Here is a 20,702-nt window from a genome sequence, read left to right as displayed (position 1 = left end):
AGAAATGGATAATTTCCTGGACACTTACACTCTTCCAAGACTAAACCAGGAAGAAGTTGAATCCCTGAATAGACCAATAGCAGGCTCTGAAATTGAGGCAACAATTAATAGCCTACCAACCAAAAAAAGTCCAGGACCAGATGGATTCACAGCTGAATTCTACCAGAGGTACAAGGAGGAGTTGGTACCATTCCTTCTGAAACTATTCCAATCAATAGAAAAAGAGGGAATCCTCCCTAACTCATTTTATGAGGCCAACATCATCCTGATACCAAAGCCTGGCAGAGACACAACAAAAAAAAAGAGAATTTTAGACCAATATCCCTGATGAACATCGATGCAAAAATCCTCAATAAAATACTGGCAAACCGGATTCAGCAACACATCAAAAAGCTTATCCACCATGATCAAGTGGGCTTCATCCCTGGGATGCAAGGCTGGTTCAACATTCGCAAATCAATAAACATAATCCAGCATATAAACAGAACCAAAGACAAGAACCACATGATTATCTCAATAGATGCAGAAAAGGCTTTTGACAAAATTCAACAGCCCTTCATGCTAAAAACGCTCAATAAATTCGGTATTGATGGAACGTACCTCAAAATAATAAGAGCTATTTATGACAAACCCACAGCCAATATCATACTGAATGGACAAAAACTGGAAAAATTCCCTTTGAAAACTGGCACAAGACAGGGATGCCCTCTCTCACCACTCCTATTCAACATAGTGTTGGAAGTTCTGGCTAGGGCAATCAGGCAAGAGAAAGAAATCAAGGGTATTCAGTTAGGAAAAGAAGCAGTCAAATTGTCCCTGTTTGCAGATGACATGATTGTATATTTAGAAAACCCCATTGTCTCAGCCCAAAATCTCCTTAAGCTGATAAGCAACTTCAGCAAAGTCTCAGGATACAAAATTAATGTGCAAAAATCACAAGCATTCTTATACACCAGTAACAGACAAACAGAGAGCCAAATCATGAATGAACTTCCATTCACAATTGCTTCAAAGAGAATAAAATACCTAGGAATCCAACTTACAAGGGATGTAAAGGACCTCTTCAAGGACAACTACAAACCACTGCTCAGTGAAATAAAAGAGGACACAAACAAATGGAAGAACATACCATGCTCATGGATAGGAAGAATCAATATCGTGAAAATGGCCATACTGCCCAAGGTAATTTATAGATTCAATGCCATCCCCATCAAGCTACCAATGAGTTTCTTCACAGAGTTGGAAAAAACTGCTTTAAAGCTCATATGGAACCAAAAAAGAGCCCGCATCTCCAAGACAATCCTAAGTCAAAAGAACAAAGCTGGAGGCATCACGCTACCTGACTTCAAACTATACTACAAGGCTACAGTAACCAAAACAGCATGGTACTGGTACCAAAACAGAGATATAGACCAATGGAACAGAACAGAGTCCTCAGAAATAATACCACACATCTACAGCCATTTGATCTTTGACAAACCTGAGAGAAACAAGAAATGGGGAAAGGACTCCCTATTTAATAAATGGTGCTGGGAAAATTGGCTAGCCATAAGTAGAAAGCTGAAACTGGATCCTTTCCTTACTCCTTATACGAAAATTAATTCAAGATGGATTAGAGACTTAAATGTTAGACCTAATACCATAAAAATCTTAGAGGAAAACCTAGGTAGTACCATTCAGGACATAGGCATGGGCAAAGACTTCATGTCTAAAACACCAAAAGCAACGACAGCAAAAGCCAAAATTGACAAATGGGATCTCATTAAACTAAAGAGCTTCTGCACAGCAAAAGAAACTACCATCAGAGTGAACAGGCAACCTACAGAATGGGAGAAAATTTTTGCAATCTACTCATCTGACAAAGGGCTAATATCCAGAACCTACAAAGAACTCAAACAAATTTACAAGAAAAAAACAAACAACCCCATCAAAAAGTGGCCAAAGGATATGAACAGACATTTCTCAAAAGAAGACATTCATACAGCCAACAGACACATGAAAAAATGCTCATCATCACTGGCCATCAGAGAAATGCAAATCAAAACCACAATGAGATACCATCTCACACCAGTTAGAATGGCGATCATTAAAAAGTCAGGAAACAACAGGTGCTGGAGAGGATGTGGAGAAATAGGAACACTTTTACACTGTTGGTGGGATTGTAAACTAGTTCAACCATTATGGAAAACAGTATGGCGATTCCTCAAGGATCTAGAACTAGATGTACCATATGACCCAGCCATCCCATTACTGGGTATATACCCAAAGGATTATAAATTATGCTGCTATAAAGACACATGCACACGTATGTTTATTGCAGCACTATTCACAATAGCAAAGACTTGGAATCAACCCAAATGTCCATCAGTGACAGATTGGATTAAGAAAATGTGGCACATATACACCATGGAATACTATGCAGCCATAAAAAAGGATGAGTTTGAGTCCTTTGTAGGGACTTGGATGCAGCTGGAATCCATCATTCTTAGCAAACTATCACAAGAACAGAAAACCAAACACCACATGTTCTCACTCATAGGTGGGAACTGAACAATGAGGTCACTCGGACTCAGGAAGGGGAACATCACACACCGGGGCCTATCATGGGGAGGGGGGAGGGGGGAGGGATTGCATTGGGAGTTATACCTGATGTAAATGATGAGTTGATGGGTGCAGCACAGCAACATGGCACAAGTATACATATGTAACAAACCTGCACGTTATGCACATGTACCCTACAACTTAAAGTATAATAATAATAAATAAATTAAAAAAAAAAAAAGAGACAAATGTACACAGGCTCTTCCATAAAGAAAAAAATATATGTAAGTGTTTAAAACTCTTCACTACCACCCAGGGATGTGGGAGTGTAGGGAATAGGAATATGTAAAAGAGAGAAAGTGAGGTGAGAGAGATACAAGAGTAACCTAGCCTCTGCTGCAAATGAAGGGTGTGGTAATTTTCCAAGTGAAATAATCTCAATATAGTCTTCAGTGCAGCTCTGTGTCTAAACACTACTTGGAATAGAATACCAATATTCATCAATACCTCTTCAATGGCACCTGCAGAAATTCTGTGACCTGCAACATTTATTACATCGTCCATTCGAGACATAACATACACATAGCCTTCTTCATCCATGTAACCAGCATCCATGGTATCATAATATCCCTGAAAACAAGAAAAAATAATATTTGATTAGCATGTACCATGAAGTAATGTAATCGTTTTAAACTTTGTAAAATATACAATGTAATAGAAATGGATTTACTGTGAACTTTTGCTATTTTTCATAACTAGACTAGGAAATTACACTACTTTTTATCTGGAAACTGTGCTAGAATCTCTTTGCTCCTTTAACAGCCAAGAATAAGAAGTGTTTTTAGAAATGTTTAAGTGTTTGAATATAGAGTTGTAAAGTTTATGAATCTGATTTCTTTTTTTAATGGAGAAGTAATAGCTTAATACTAATTCTAATATACTTTGATATTGCAAAGTAATTCTTTGATACATTTCTTCTTTAATTGTATTAACTTTTAAAAGCTTTAAAGCTCCCGGTGAATAATTTCCCAATACAGCACTAGTTTATTAATATAGGTTAGGATTGGACTCAAGCTTCAGTGAAATTTAATAGTAAGTATGAAATTTAATTTTTAGTCACTCAAAGTAAAACATTGTTGCTGGTCTAGAAATGACAGTAGAATAAGAATAATAAAGAATAAGAAGTAGAAAAAATAAATATTATTTTTCCTTATGCTTCTGAGTTATTTTGATACCTATGTTTATGAGCATGGACTTTAGTACAAATCCTGGAAAGCCACTATTGTGTTTCTTAGACTTTCTGAGACTTCAGTATTCTCATCTGTTAAATGGGAAAATGAGCTCTGCCTTCTAAGGCTTCTGTGAAGCACACATGAAACAGTGTATATAAGTGAAAGAGGACAGACTCTGGCATATCATGAGCTCTCAATAATTTTACTGCAATTAATACTTTTATTAATATTAGAGAGGCAACCTAGAGTAGTAGTTAAGAGTATGAACTCTCAAGCCTGACTATTTTGGTTCGTCTCAGTTCCATCACTTCTCACTTATGTGAACTCATGGGAAATTACTCAACCCTTCTGTGCTGTTATTAATTCCTCAAATAATAGGTTTGAGATGAGGTAAAAAGACAGAGTACAGAGTCACTTCACATAGTGTAGCCATAAACAGGGGCTTTGAGGGAGCTTTTAGTGTTAAAGGTGATCATGTCAATACCACATGCACATATCATTTGCCATTGCCAGGCTATAATCAATGATCTCACCACCTGCACTCTGATGATTAACTATGGCCCATCATGCAGATAGATTGGGCTTACTGGAGTCAACTACACTGACAAATCTTCCCTGCCACACTCTATCAGGGGATGTTTAATCTTGGCTATTGAGGTCATTCAATGCTGCAATTTCTTCCTAAAGAAAGTTATTTTAATTCTTGTCATTTGTCTGGTTGATTAGGTTATCTTTCCTTCACTAACAAATAATAAAGATAAAATGCTAAATACTTTGGCAAAATTTTAGTGAAATTCTGTTCATTCAGAATTTTACTTAGTGAAAAATGAGAACCAGGTGTCCCTGTTGGGGTTAGGCAGTGGGGGAGGGGGGTGTAAGTAGAGGGACAACCGAAAGATGATGTGAGCAGACCCTGATGTGTTTTATTAATGAAGTGCTGTTATAAACATAACACACATCACCACGGCATGGAGTAACAAGTTTCACATGATGACAGAATGTGAAACAGGAAGGCACTTTTTGTTATCCAGGACGCTGGGTGTTGGGCTTTGAGTACACTGTTTCTGTCCTGTATCTGTATTTTTAAAATAAGGTTTAAAAATAAAGCACTCAGAGAACATTCAAGAAATGGTGTCAAAAATAAAGAAATGGAAAAATACAACTTCTGGGCAAGCTGAATGGAATTTGCTCATATAACCAATAAGAGGTTAAAGGGTCTGAATGACATTATATAATTCCGATTTGTTACTCTCTGTCTGTTGATACAGAGGAAGCAAGTAGAGGAAACAATATAGAAAGTCCAAACGACATTTTTATGTAACAAATAATGTCCTGATGTCCTGACACTGAGGACTATTAAATTCTAGGAAAAGCTGCTAAGAAAAACCAAAAAATGTCTATGTCTAGAGACTGACAATAAGTATAAAATTGACTTATTTAGATAATTATGAGTTGGGCATTCTTATCCCTGGGAGCTGGAAACTGGTCCAGATAACCTTTAAAAGTTTCTTTTTGATCTACGATTCTAGGAGCAAGTTTCTCAATTTAATAGGCAAGAATTATAGAAAAGTACATAAGAAGATAAAAAAAAAGCATATTAAAGTTCTTACAGGAAATTTTTCAAAGTATAAATGCTTGAATGCTTCCTGATTCTTCCAGAGTCCTGAAAAGGCCCCAGGTGGCAATGGCAACCTTATATAAAAACAGAGCAGTTAAAATTATGATGAAAGTGATAATAAAGACAGGTTGATTAGAACTATTATTTTTCTAGTGTGATGGATAATTACAATTCAAATCCCACATTGAAATATAACCCCTAAATCTGCTGGATAGCTCATGTCTAACTGAGGTTTATGTAGCTGACCATTGTACAGCAGAATTGTTGAAGAATGACTTTAGTCTCTGGAAAGTGCACAAAAGGCACAAATATGTGGAATTCAAATAACTATTAGCAATAATCATTGTTTCAATGAAAAACATAGTATCTGCAAAAAAAGAACCAAAAAACGTGTCATTGAATTACTTTCTTAGAAAACTATTCTTTCACCATTGAAAAGTTAATTTATTTTTTGAAGTATCAACATACTGTCATCTTTGCCTGTCTCTTTGTGTAACAGAATATTCTAATTAAGCACTCAGTGTACAAACTTATCTTCATAATCAATATGCCTCCCTCCGCTGGGAATTCTCTCTTACTGCTTCCTCCTCCTTTTTCTTTTCATGATCATCCAGAACTATGTGATTTCTCACTTCTATAAACACATGGAAATGCTTCAGCATAGAAAATACACAGAACTATGTATCTTTTGTTTTCAGCAAATTTCCTCCTTATACTTCTTTCATTTATAGTGTCAAACAGGTGTTATATGCATGGCAAGGGCTTAACTTCTATCTGTCTACTTGTTTATCTATCTATGTTTACATAAATAAATGAAATTCTCATATTTTTTCCTTGTAGGAAGTGCCTACTAACAAAGACAACCACTCAAATTGCTTTCTGAACACAGAAACCTTTTAGATACTCTAGTTTGGAATTTTCAATACTGTAAAACGTAGGGGCTTTCAAAACCTACCCTCCCATATTTACGCAATAAAAAAAAACACTAAATGGAGTTGTAAATTCATAGTTCTGACGCTGAGAAAATTGAAAATGAAGTACAGATGGCTAGTGTCCATGTAAGACGACATCACACATTCTCCACAAGCAGGATTTTCGGGTCTGACAGTACAAAAGAAAGCAGTGTGGTCACATGGCCCCACCTCAACATTAGAACTTCATGGCACTGAATTTTACTCTCACATTCTGTCAGGAACAAAATGCTGTTACAAGTGGAGGCAGCTGCCTATGCCTCCTTGAGCAGCCCAGTAGACACTGCCCATTTGTATAATGTCCAGCCTCCCAGTAGTGATTCAGGGGAGGAGTTCTCTCTTGCTAGATGCTCTTTATTTAAAATTATTTTAAGACAGAGGAAATATACTATGTCAGCATTTCTGGACTTCATGTAATTACATAAAATGCACATGAGGGTATTTTGTAATCTGTAAAATAGTCCAAAGAAATGCTGTTGTATTGTTGCTGTTGCTGTTGTGATTATTACTGTTTGCTAAATCCATATGAAGGCAATAGGTTGCAGCCAATAATCCCTCCAGTTTCTTTTAACTGAGCTTATTATGTAAATACTTGTAAATAACCATATAGATAACAGCACTTCATTAGTTTGTTTTAATTGTTAATATTTTACAGAAAAGTGTAAAATCATTGATTTTTAAGCACTGAAATAAAATAAGACTATAACAAATACTAAAAATCAATTTAGCAGCACTTTCAGGATGCTGAAGGTGAAAAAGTGAAGAGGACCTTAGGAAAAAAAGTGGCAAATCACATGCCAATATGGGCAAAGAGAAATAACATTAGTGAGTGAAGCAATTGTATGTAAAATAAATGATAATAAACCTGATGAAGATGCATTCTGCTTGCATATTAAATAACAGACAATTTTCAGTTGCTCCCAAGAAATATATAATGATATACAGGGTTTTTCTGTATTTCATGGTGCCATTTTTGACATATACATGGGTATTGGAAATTATTGCTCTACTATACTAAAGAAAAAGAAGAAGTATCTGTGATAATCAATGGCAGCTGACATTTATGATGATTGAGGGCAATAGAGAGTGGTGGAGTCTGAAGCAAATTACAGTGTATATGCCAGGTACAATGGGAACAGCTGTTTCTTCCACCTGATTGCTGATCCAAATTTCTGAACATGTAATATTGCCCATGATGAGAGCTATGCATATCAAAAAATACATATTAAAAAGGCATTTTTTCCCATTTTATCTACCCCAAATCAAACATTTTGGTCCACCAGCATCCACACACTATCTACTCACGGCAGAGACTTCTACCTGTTCGCAACCATAACCTAAATGAGTTAGTATTTAGTGCTTTTTGCAAGAGCTGAGTGTCCTGGTAGCCTAGTATGTACCTAATCCAGAGTGTATAGATAGGACCAAGAGGATTGCATTTTACAGAAAGAATATTACTAGAGAGAGAGAGAAAATCTCATACTTTCCAGAAGCCAATTATGTTTGCAACTTCTATTTTTAAAAGAAGATGCCCTGCTAACCTGTATTTCCTCTTACCTCATGAGAGAAAATACAGTGCTAGCAATTTGTAACAGATAGAGTATATTCTTTTTTCTTTTTTTTACAGTGATATTCTTATTATTTTTTCTTTTTTTATTTATGTTTTTATTATACTTTATGTTCTAGGGTACATGTGCACAATGTGCAGGTTTGTTACATATTTATACATGTGCCATGTTGCTGTGCTGCACCCATTAACTCGTCATTTACATTAGGTATTTCTCCTAATGCTATCCCTTTCCCCCCTCCCCCCACCCCACAACAGGCCCCAGTGTGTGATGTTCCCCTTCCTGTGTCCAAGTGATCTCATTGTTCAATTCCCACCTATTAGTGAGAACATGCGGTGTTTGGTTTTCAGTTCTTGCGATAGTTTGCTGAGAATGATGGTTTCCAGCTGCATCCATGTCCCTACAAAGGACATGAACTCATCCTTTTTTATGGATGCATGGGATTCCATGGTGTATATGTGCCACATTTTCTTAATCCAGTCTGTCATTGATGGACATTTGGGTTGGTTTCAAGTCTTTGCTATTGTGAATAGTACCACAATAAACATACATGTGCATGAGTCTTTATAGCAGCATGATTTATAATCCCTTGGGTATATACCCAGTAATGGGATGGCTGGGTCAAATGGTATTTCTAGTTCTAGATCCTTGAGGAATCACCACACTGTCTTCCACAATGGTTGAACTAGTTTACAGTCCCACCAACAGTGTAAAAGTGTTCCTGTTTCTCCACATCCTCTCCAGCACCTGTTGTTTCCTGACTTTAATGATCGCCATTTAACTGGTGTGAGATGGTATCTCATTGTGGTTTTGATTTGCATTTCTCTGATGGCCAGTGATGATGAGCATTTTTTCATGTGTCTGTTGGCTGCCTAAATGTCTTCTTTTGAGAAGTGTCTGTTCATATCCTTTGCCCACTTTTTGATGGGGTTGTTTGTTTTTTTTTCTTGTAAATTTGTTTGAGTTCTTTGTATATTCTTATAATTAATTGATGACTACAGAATGAAAGCATAGGTAGCCATCTCCCAGAAAAAAATAAGCCTTAAGGACACAGGCTTCCAGAGCTATTGCACAAAACTTTAAATATCTGCACAAAATTCCTGAAGAACAAGGACAATAGACATTTTTATATCATCTCTCATTCTTACAAGATAGGTCTGAGTAACTTTATATATACCTCTAGACCCTGGGAATTAAGAATAACACACTATGGGGTGCATGAACACTGAGGACTCTTTGAACCCCCTGAAATTTAATGTAAAACTTGACTGTATGTTTCCCCGGAGAATGTCTTTGGCTTTCATCCAATTATTGGAAGGTTAGTAACAATCACCAAATATTAAAACCTCTGTTCAATGAAAAGCCTAACCTAAAATGTACTTCAGCGGTAAAAATAGGTCATCCTAATCATATTGAAAAGTATCTATAATCTTAATCATTAAGAACAGAAAATCTCAGCTCTTCACTTTCTCTCTGGAATTAAAGCCACCCTTATAGAGGGACATCATATATCTAGCTGATTCCCTTTGGATTACAGAGGTGATTGCTATTAAATATGACACATGGTGCTGGGAAATGGCAGCAAAGAGAAAAAGAAAAAGAGTGAGAAGTGGGGGGAGAAGTGGGGGAAGAAATAATAGAGGTAAAATGAGAATGAGGCCCCAGAATAGTGAAAGGATAAAAGCAGGTGATGGTATCATTCAAATCATCCTGAAGAGGCATCTAACAAATAATTCAATTTATGCAATATGTGAAAGACATTTTGTACAAAAGAAAACATGAGAGAGGAGTGAGCTCAAAGAATGTGACATGCAGAAAGTGATCTATGATTTCAATCTTGAAGAATAGGTTCAGGAAGCTGAGAAAGGAATAAGAAGGAAAGACACTTCATGCTGTGTGACCAACATACCTAAGCCCTTCCTTCCTTTCATGTGTTTCTTTGTTTCATTCATTTTTTCCATTCAGTCAGTTAATCAGCAAATAGATACTGATTTCTTAAAATATGTAAGGTATAGCAATAAGGGCTTAAAAATGAAGTGAATAATGAGTGCACAATTACAAATGGTCTGCTCAATCTAATCAACACTTACAGTGCATGTGCATGCGTGTGTGTGTGTGTGTGTGTGTATAAATAGTCCTCGGCATTATGAATAGGTGTGATGGTTAATTCTATGCATCAATTTAGCTTGGCCAGGGTACCCAGATATTTGATCAAGCATTCTAGGTGTTTCTGCGAAGGTATTTTTTTTAGATGAAATTAACATTTAAATCAGTAGATTTAGAGTAAATCAGATTATCCTCCATAATGTGAATGGTCCTCATCCAATCAGTTGAAGTCCTTCATAGAAAAAAAAAGTCTGACCTCCCAGGAGGAAGAGGGAATTCTGCCTTCAGACTCAAACTACAACTTTTCCTGGGTCTTCAGCCTGCTGGCCTGTCCTGCAAATTTTATACTTGCTAACCTTCACAACTGCATGAGCTAATTCCTTAAAACAAATATTTCTCCCTCTCTATACATATGTGTGTGTGTGTGTATATATGTGTTTATGTATACATATGTGTGTGTGTGTGTTGGGGGGAGGTGTGTACATCCTATTGGTTCTATTTCTTCAGAGAACCCTGACTAGTACAATAGGACATGTTAAAGTCAAGTTACCAAAGGTGTTTTAAAAACTAAAGATGTAGTTGGATCTTTGTTCTAAGAAGAGTGCTAAAGCAGGTGTGATGAACTGGATAACGAGAAGCCACAGTAAGAGGATGAAAATTAAATGTGAGGGTTGAAGAAAAGAGAAAAATCAAAGTTGACTCTTAAAGTTTCTATAGAAAGTTTCTATTCTAGATGGAAATAGAAAGTTTCTATTCCAGATCAATAGTGATGCCAACACAAAGAGCGCAATGTAGTAAAAGCAGTATTTTCAGGAGTGGTGGAATGTTGGGATTTGTACAAGTAGAGAGGTGACAGATAATTTGTTTAGATACTGAATTTTAGCAATGTGTGGCATCATAAATGGAGCTATCAAGTAATATGTCAATAAATATATGTCTGAAATCAGAAGGGAGATGAGCCTGGGTGGACATATTGATATGCTCACCACGTGTAGCTAGGTAATTACAGAAATCTTAGAAATTGATGAGATGATTCACAGAGAGAGTATAAAAGAAGAATGTAGCTCTACGGCTACATATCAGTGTTAAAGAAATATCAAAGAAGAAAACTCCACTGAGAAAAAAAAGAAAAGAAAATCAGAGATATTATGAGAGCCAGGGGAAAGTAGTATCTAAGAAGCCACTAGAATACAGTTTTAATAATGACCGAGTATGAAACGAGGTTAAATGAAGTGTAAACTTTGTTTGAAAGCAGATGCAACAGTGATCATGGAACTTAGTAATTAAGATGTGCATTTTCTCACAATTGTCATTTCAATGGAGTGGGGAAAGCAACAGCTGGAGTGATTAAGAAATAAACAGGAAGTAAGTAGGCATGGTAAGTTTAGACCATACTTTGTAAAATTTGTGGGTGATTGGAAGGAGACGTATATGTCAGTGGTTTAATGCACAAAGGCAGGTTTATTTAATATGAGAAAGATTTGAGTGGAAGTAGCCAGTGGAGAGAGAAAAGATGGAGATTTGAACAGTAGCGAAGAAAACACCAGAGGAATTATTCGATGGCCTTGTTTATTTATTCATTTATTTATACGTTAACACAAACATTCATTTTCTTCCTTTGGTCAATATTTGTTAGGTGTTTGGTATTCCTCATGCACCGTGTTACACATTAACGACCCAAGGATATAAACTATGATCACAGACACATGGAGATCCTAGCACTTTGTGAACTACAAGAAAAAGAAATTTAGTATTTTTAGAATACAGATAGGGAGGATAGTGAATGATGTCTACTCCATTAAGTTAATGAAATGACATCAAATGCAGTCACTCAAGTGTTCGTCAGGTGAACTTTACAGAAGGTGGTTAAACTCTGCCTTGCCAGTAGTGCTTAGAAGAGAAGTTTTTATCCCCATCCAAGGTGTGGACCTGCTGGAAATAGCATGTGTGTTTGTCCTAAGTTGAGATGCTCTCAGAAAACTACTTCATCATTCACAAGTCTGACTGAGGATCAGACTGAAAAGCAAGATATGAAATTGCAATTGGTAATTGATAGGATAAGATAAGCACATGCTTTCTGTTCCTCACTAACACAATGTGGTGTCTTAAAAAATCAGATGTGGTAATTTGAATATTGAGAAAAATCTCTAAAGAAAGACTCATAAAGGAAGACATACGATATTCCTAAAGAAAAGGGGAATAGAAAAAAGGATTCAGAGTTGAAAAACAAACAATCATTTGTTTTCAATAGACACACACATACAGAAACACACACACACACACACACACAAAGTAGTTCCCCTTTATCTACATGGAATATGGTCCAAGACTCTCAGTGGGTGCCTGAAATCATGGTAGTACTGAACCCTACATATAATAAGGTTTTTCCTATACATATATAGCTATGATAAAGTTTAATTTATAAATTAGGCACAGTAAGAGAAGAACAGCGACAACTAATAACAAAATAGAACACTTAGAACAATATGCCAGCATCACTACTATTGTGCTTTAGGGTCATTGTTAAGTAAAATAAAGGTTGGTTGCACACAAGCACTAGACACCTAGACAGCCAATCTGATAACCAAGATGCCTACTAAGTGACTAAAGGACAGTAGCATAGACAACATGGATACACTGGACAAAGGGCTGATTCACATCCTGGCAGGACTAAGCAGGACAGTAAAAGAATTCATCACCTACTCAGAATGGTGTGCAATTTAAAACATGTGAATTATTTATTTCTGAAATCTTCCATTTAATAACTTTGGACTGTGGTCGACCACAGGTAACTGAAACTGCGCAAAGTGAAACTATGGATAATAGGGATTGCTCCATGTGCATACATACATATATGTATTTACATATATATGTGTAAACATGTGATAAGAAAATGTGATCAATGAAAGAAAACATGGGAAAAGAAGCAATAAGATCCAGATAGATATTAGGTGCGTATGAGCTACAGCAGAATTTTTTTTTTTTTTCAGTATTTCAAATGAACACCTTTCTTCTTATTGTTAAGGATTATTACACATTAAGTGAAGGTGTTCCTTCTGGAACAATGGGGTGCACTGGAGCTCTTTTTCTAAAGTTATAGAAAAAGAATTTTTTTTCTACAGTTACAAGAATGTAAAAATGTGTTGGATTGGCAGAAGGAAGGGAAAGATGCAAAAATACTAAGAAATGAACTAGTTGATACCTATACTCATCCCTCAAATGTGAAAGCAAATGCCACCACCTCGTGATACCTTCCCCAACTCTGCCAAGCAGAGTGAAAGAGGGAGTTTTGGTACAACTCATCCAATTATGAATTGAGAGTCCTCTTAGATAATTCTCTTTCCTAAAAGACCATTCTGAAGGGGAAAGGTGAATAAGTGAAGCAGCAGTGACAGTCACGTGGGAAGGGAAGAATTAGAGTTCTGAGAAATCCTTAAATAGCTAGGGCAGGACAAAGGATGTCCATCACCCTAGAAGGTAACACATTCCTGGCCAATCTGAAATATTACACTCCTAGATGCCTCCTATCCTAGATAAAAAATGGTCTATTTTTCACTGCTCCATCTGGAATTTCCATGGCAATAGAAATAAATTGAAGACTGTTCCCTAGAGAGATCTGGGTTAAATCCCAACTTTGCACTCTTAGTATTTCCTATGGGGTCCTTAGAATTTTCTCGAGATTTTCATATGAAGTTACTTTTTATCTCCCCAGAAGAGATTGACCATAATTTATTTCCCTCGGCGCAGACAAAAGACTGGGCAATAATGTGAGTTCTAGCTGTGAAAGTATTAATGTTGCATACTTTGTAATGTCTAGAATGAGGAGGATAATGTTTGCCTATTGCCTAACTCATAGTGTTGTTAAAAGGCTAATAAAATATCACAGTCAAAACGGTATATGAGATTTAGAAAGGAACAGGATTATAATTATGTGACATGCTTAGTTATACTCAAAGGATACCCTGATGAAAAGAAAGCTTCCCTGACTCTTTCCCAAGATGGCAACACAGTGACCGAATCATTCATATGAAGCTGTAAATACGTGAATAGGTGTCGTTAACCATATCTGAAGAATGAGAAATTGGCAGGCACTAAAGTAAAAGCCACCCGGACAATTCCATACAACTCCCTCACACCCCACTATGGCTTGCAGGATACAGCACAGGGTGAACAGGCCACACTTCCAATAGCAACAATGGATCTGGTCAGAGAAAAATGTTTGTCCATCAGAGAGAAAGAGCCAGAGACCTACGGCTTTAATAACAATGAGCACTGTGCTAGGAAGAAAGGCAATTGCAGTTAAAATTTTCTTTCATGCCCTACTGTCTGTTGCCTGGAAATTACTGACTCATAGTTTTATTTCTGCACTTTGGAGCTCTGGATGCAATTACACGAACACCTTCTAAAACTGATGAGTATTTTGTATTCATAGGAATTCAGATCCCATAACTTTCTTACTAAATTAACTGCCTGGAGTAGGTTTCCAAATCAAAAGAATTTTCTAACGTTCATGTGGACATGAAATTCTCTCTTCTACTAGAAAGATAAATTCTATGAATGTAAGTAATCTAATAAAACACTAAAATTGCAGGATTCCTTTTTATTATATCCTAAGGCCTATAGTAGTTTAGGAGTTGCCTAAATGGCCAACTTCTAGTCAAGGGGTCCCCAGGAGAACAAAGCAGTGCTTTTCAGAATGTCATAAAAAAGAATGTAGAAAAATCTAGGTGGATCAAAAGGTTTTTTGGTTTTTGTTTACTTGTTTGTTTGTTTCCACATATTACTATTTCTAAATATGAACCTACACAATGAGTCTTAAGATCTATAATGTGAAATGTTATAGATGTTAAATATAAAAACATCCTACTCATACTGCAGGCAGCCATTGGGATATGTGAATCCTTTTCAGGTTGATAAGTTAGAGTGAAATGGCTGCTGGCAATGTGGGTTTCAAAAGGAAATTCTTGCTCTCATAGATAAAATGAGTTCCTGAAAAAGGTTTCAAAATCTGTTTTGTTACAGACAGAACAGGAGAGAGATAAATCTTAGTGGTAACCTTTGTTTTCTGATTATTTCTACCTTACCTTTCTAATACAAAAAGATTTATAATATATTCAAATATCTAGTTTCACTGTTAACCTAAGACAGGAATCAAATCTACTGTTTGTCATAACATATTACATCATCAACTAATTTATAATGAAATCTCAGAACCCCAGATCTGTACAATAAAATTCTTTTAGGAATACAGAGGGAAAAATATAATTGTGAATTGGTGACAATCTAAACCATAGAACGCTTTAAGGCAATAGTTGTTAGTTTTAAGTATTTGAAATAACACTAATGGCTATAAGAAAAAAATTACAGTTTACGTGGGACACTGCTATATTTTATTATCTCTGAATGGATGTGGGGTGAAGCAGCCCATAATTAGAGTGACAAAACAGATGAGGAGTTTAAAACCGTGCTGGCATCAAATGCCACCTCTGAGATCTTGCAAAAGGTTGTTTTATGAAATACATGACTCACAAAGTTAGGAGGTTATATAAAAATGTATGCTGCTAAAGTGCTTTGAAAAGCTTTCAAAAAACATTTTATTCCCTAAGCAAGCTAAACATCCACCCACAAACATGTTCAAATTATTAATTTCTTTAGCAGCCCTTCCCTTCTTCCCTTGCTGCTTTTCCCTTGAACAGGTCAAATTTGAATTAGCTGTATGTTACTACAGATTCCGGCTCAGAGAACTGTGAATACAAATGGTATGTTCAATATTTAATTTTTTCATTTTGTTGGATATGTTGTTTTAAAATGGAAACTTTTAACAAAGTAACATAGTGCTTACATGTTTACTGATAAGAGCATGAGAAGAATTACATCATAACTTGTATGCTTTCTATTAGCTTTCTATATAGTTAAAATATCTTTACCTGAAGAAACATCCTCTTTTTAAACCACCATTTTTCATATAATTTTCATTGAATTTAAAATATCTTCTTTATAGGAAGCAATCTTATACCAATCTGAGAATGCCAAGTAATAAGAGTTCTTTTGACTTCCAATAGAAATAAATAGGAAAGCAAATCATTTTTAAAACCTGATGGTCTGTATTTATAGTAGCTCAATCTGGTGAATTCTACTACTTAAACTCTATCAGTAAAGATGTCAATATCATGCTAATCAGAGGGACTAAAGCAACCTCTCTTTCAATTATTAAAATATCACATACTGTGAACCTTCTAACTTAATCAACTTCTATTTCTGCTTCCACTAGCACACAAATTTTAAAGTACCTGTCTTGATATAATTAAAGTAAATTTAAATATTTTCACTTTAAATGGTAGCACTTTTGCCTATCAAATGAACAATGATTAAAAAAATGTTAAGAAGATGGGATATTTGGTAAGTCTGGAACTTTATAAGATGATACTGTTTGATGCAGTAATTATACTTTCAGCAATCTCTTCAATACTATTGCAATTATCAGAAAAGCAGAAAAACAAGACCAAAAAATGTTTAATATAGTATTATTTATAATCATAAAATTCAAAAAATGCTAAGAAGCCTATACCAGGGATAAAAATTTTAAAAACAGAGTAAAAATTAAACATGCCTGTGAGACAACGGTAAGGGAAAACAGGAATACACAAAAATAAATTGATTCACCATTGTAAAATGTTTGTCAAAAAGTGGAAAGTCAAATCAGAAACAGAAAATCAAATATTGCATGTTCTCTTTCATAAGTGAGAGCTAAGTAATGGGTACACATGGACATAATGATGAAAACAAGAAACTCTGGGGACTCCAAAATGTGTGAGGGAGGGAGTTAAGGGTTGAAAAACGACCTATTGGATACTACGTTCACTATTTGGGTGATGGGTTCACTAGAAGTCCAAACCCTAGGATTATGCAATATACCATGAAACAAACCTGCAAATGTACCCCTGAATCTATACCAAAAATAATGTAGAAAGTCATATATATTACAAAATTAATAATGTATTGCTGAGAGGTGAGAGTACAGAAACTTTATTTACATGTTTTTATTTTTTGTATGTAAGTTAACTGTATCATCTATACATAACCTGTAAAATGAAAAAGAAAGTTATTTAAAAAGACGCAAAATTTGTGGTTTTTGAAAATTGCATTTAAATTGGTTGTATTTTATGGGGCTTCTATGTTTAAACTACAACACAGCTGACACAGTTCTTAGGCAACACACAAGTTCTTTCTACAACTGCCTCAGTAGCAATAACACTGCAATGACTCAATTTTTTCTTAATATATACACCAGTTTTTGCCCTTTAAAATAGTAGTATTGAAATTTTTGCTTACTTTACCACAATATTTCCTAAACACCGAGCCTTCAGTTTTTGCATGTTGTCATCCAAAATCATAACTACAAAGTAAAATATAAATATTTGAATAAAAATACGTAACTTTAAAGCTTAAACATTTTTCTATATTTTTATATTCAACCCACAAAACTCTAGCTTAAGAAAGTAATATTTTAATTCCTGTGAGACCATGAACATATATAAATTAAAATATCTTAGAAAAAAAAAGAGCACATGTATTTGATTCTTAACAACATCAAACATTTTCCTTCAGAATATCCCTTAAATGAAGACATCATATTTCAAACATGTGATAATTTCACCTCTATGTCTATGTCCACTAAATATATCCTTGTAATCTATTAGAACCATTAAAAATATGTTCAGCTTTTTAAAAAGTAAAGGAAATGAAGTTTTCAAACTACCAAAAATTATTATACGCAACAAAAATAAAAGACTTACAAGCACCAAAAACCCTTTATTCTGATTTAAAGCTTAATATCCACTTAGGAGCTTTAAATTAGGTCAATTTAATCCTCCCAAATATTATCTCAGTACTTTCTGTGCTGTCCTGATAAAATCCTAAAAGAGTTTAGGAGATTAAAGCTTGTATCCACATTCAGTAACCCTTGGTGCAAACTAAATATGAAGATAAGTCATCATCTTCTAGGCTTTAATAGATTATGTATGTGGCCTCATTCATCCAGGTAATTCTACCTTAAGCAGCTATGAGAAGAGAAGATTGTTGCTCTCAGAAAAAAAAAAAATTAATCGTTCCCTTCTTTGTGTTCCTGAAGCACTTTGTTTTAAAATTCTGTATTGACAGTTAGGAGAAGTACCTGTATCTCATTAGATTGTGAGTTCATGAAGGCCATGGCTAATTTATCTTTGTTTCCCTAAATCCCAGTACAATGGCCAAATCACTATATGCCCCTGGGCACATTCTGTTACCCATTCAGTTTCCCTGTCTATGAAATGGGAGAAGTTTCTTTGTCATAGCGCTTATGCAAGAAGTATTTTTAAAATGTATACAAAGTGACAAGCTTGCATAAGGTACTCAATAAATGTGTCACATTAAATTAAATGTTTTTATACAAAAAGGATTTTCTTTTCTTTCCTAAAAGGATCCTGCCATTTTTATTACTATACTATTTAATCTTACATTAAGATTTTAATTTCTAAACAATCACAAAACGTAAAATTTATCAGTCATAAAGTCACTGGTTCATTGGTTATAAATGTTTAACCTATACTGTCTGCAAGCCAGTGCCTTCAGACAATGAGAAACTTCTGTATTAAAGTTACATGAGGGAAAAAAGCGTAACTATTTCTTACAACTAGATAGAAAAATGGTACTGAAATACTAACAGAGAAATGTGTTTAACATCTTCCACCATCAGAAACCCCTAAAAATGTCTCAACATAAAAGCATTTTTTTCTGATAAAAGGAGAAGAGATGACAGACTGTTCAAACAGAGGATTTCACTAAATCTGGGTTCACCATTCCAGGGCTGGAGAAGTCACTGACTTCACAGAATATCTATTTCTGCCCTGAATAATAATAATAATAATAAAATCTGAAGTGTCTTTTTATAAATGTATCTGCTAGGTTAAACCAAATGATCCATGCTTTTGTAACTAGTCATTGTCCTAGAAGGAAAATCCAATATTTTTATGTTAGAGAAGCAAAAGACAAATCTCTGAATTTTGTAGTTTACATACAAATAAGAAATATATGTCAGGAATCATATTTTGTCTCCCAAAGCTGGGTTTACTTCATAGTTCTATTAAGCCAAACTGTGTGACCTTAAGCAACTTACAAAACCTCTGTGCCTCATTTTCCTTGTCTGTAAAATGAATGTGGTAGTCTAACTCAAGTCAGTCCTCCGACTTTCCTGAAATATTAGTAGCACTACTAGCTAAGACGTATTCTGTCTTTCTACTGGTAGGCGCTGTGTTAATGCTTTGTTGCATAACATCACAAAACAGAATCCCTGGAAAGCATATGAAAATATTACTCTTATTTAGAAATAAGGAAACAATGTTTGAAAAGTTAGATGACTTGTATAATTTATACACCTAGGGAGAGCCATCCAAGGGAAATTACTGAATAATGATTACTACCCTAAATTTAAAAACAAAAATTGACAGGATATTATAGCTTTTAGTCACATAAAGTCAGCACCAAATAAATGTGTTCTTTTGGGATTCTCCCCCTTTGTTTTTATTTTTATTATTTATTTATTTATCTTTTGATACAGAATCTTACTGTGTTGCCCAGGCTGGAGTGCAGTGGCATGATCTCAACTCACTGCAACCTCTGCTTCCTGGGTTCAAGCAATTCTCGTGCCTCAGCCTCCCAAGTAGCTGGGATTACAAGCGCACACCACCACACCTGGCTAATTTTTGTATATTCAGTAGAGACAAGGTTTCACTATGTTGGCCAGGCTGGTCTCAAACTCCTGACCTCATGTGATCCGTCTGCCTTGGCCTTCCAAAATGCTGGGATTACAGGCATGAACCTCTACTTCTGGTCTGTTTTTATTTTTAAACAATAAGGTTTAAAAATTTTGTCCTCACTCCTAAATTAAAAGGCAGCAGGTGTAATATATAATAAGAAATTGCAGCTTTTGAAATGAAAGCAAGCAAATTCTGAGGATAATGGTTTGCATTGTCCCCAGGATCTAACCAGTGGTGTTAAGAAAACTACTTAGTCTGTTAACTAGTTTGTTAACTCATCTCTAAAATAGTAATGATAGCTCTGAATTAAATATACTTCAGCATGAAATGAAATGATGTATGTAAAGTACTGGGCCCCAGCAGGTGTTTCCTTCATAGTAATTTCACACCCATATTCCTAACATACCTTATAAATGACATTATTTTTGTGGTTACGACAGTCATTTAGAACATATCCTGGAAATCCACAACCTACTTTCCATAGCAAAAATTCAGGCATTCTTTTTTAATACAAGACATTCATTCAACTGAATTCTAATTAAGCATCTAGTTTGTTTCATGCAATATAATACATACCAGATGCAAGAAAATGCCACATTTATTAACATTACATATTATCAGGGTCACTCCTTACCATTGTATCCTGGAACACTTTTTCCTGCTTGCCCTGGTGGAGGTGTTTTAGAATTGCCTAATCCAACACATGACGCTGTAATTGGAGATCCAGTCTCTGGAGAAAGAAATGTTACTTATCACTTCATGTTTTAACTCGGAATCATAATGTTTCTTGAGTACATGCCACTCTACCCCATCCTAGTTTGGCACATAATGTAGTTGCGTTAGGAATAGATGATTAGTGCAAATATATTATT

General features: G+C 35.3%; 1 protein-coding gene across 1 annotated transcript in view; it reads right to left on the bottom strand.

Moving 5' to 3' along the window:
- ACSS3 (acyl-CoA synthetase short chain family member 3) overlaps positions 1-20,702 on the bottom strand; it is a 182,035-nt gene that overhangs the window by 24,150 nt on the left and 137,183 nt on the right. Inside the window, exons 10-13 of the mRNA XM_050749257.1 lie at positions 20,465-20,560; positions 17,369-17,432; positions 5,384-5,465; positions 3,049-3,171 (exon numbers count right to left, since the gene is read on the bottom strand). Coding sequence (XP_050605214.1) covers positions 3,049-3,171; positions 5,384-5,465; positions 17,369-17,432; positions 20,465-20,560 — 365 coding nt within the window. The remainder of the gene's footprint in view (positions 1-3,048; positions 3,172-5,383; positions 5,466-17,368; positions 17,433-20,464; positions 20,561-20,702) is intronic.

The sequence above is a fragment of the Macaca thibetana genome, chromosome 11 (genome assembly GCF_024542745.1).
Source record: "Macaca thibetana thibetana isolate TM-01 chromosome 11, ASM2454274v1, whole genome shotgun sequence".
Classification (NCBI taxonomy): domain Eukaryota; kingdom Metazoa; phylum Chordata; class Mammalia; order Primates; family Cercopithecidae; genus Macaca; species Macaca thibetana.
This window is presented reverse-complemented; position numbering and strand designations above follow the sequence as displayed.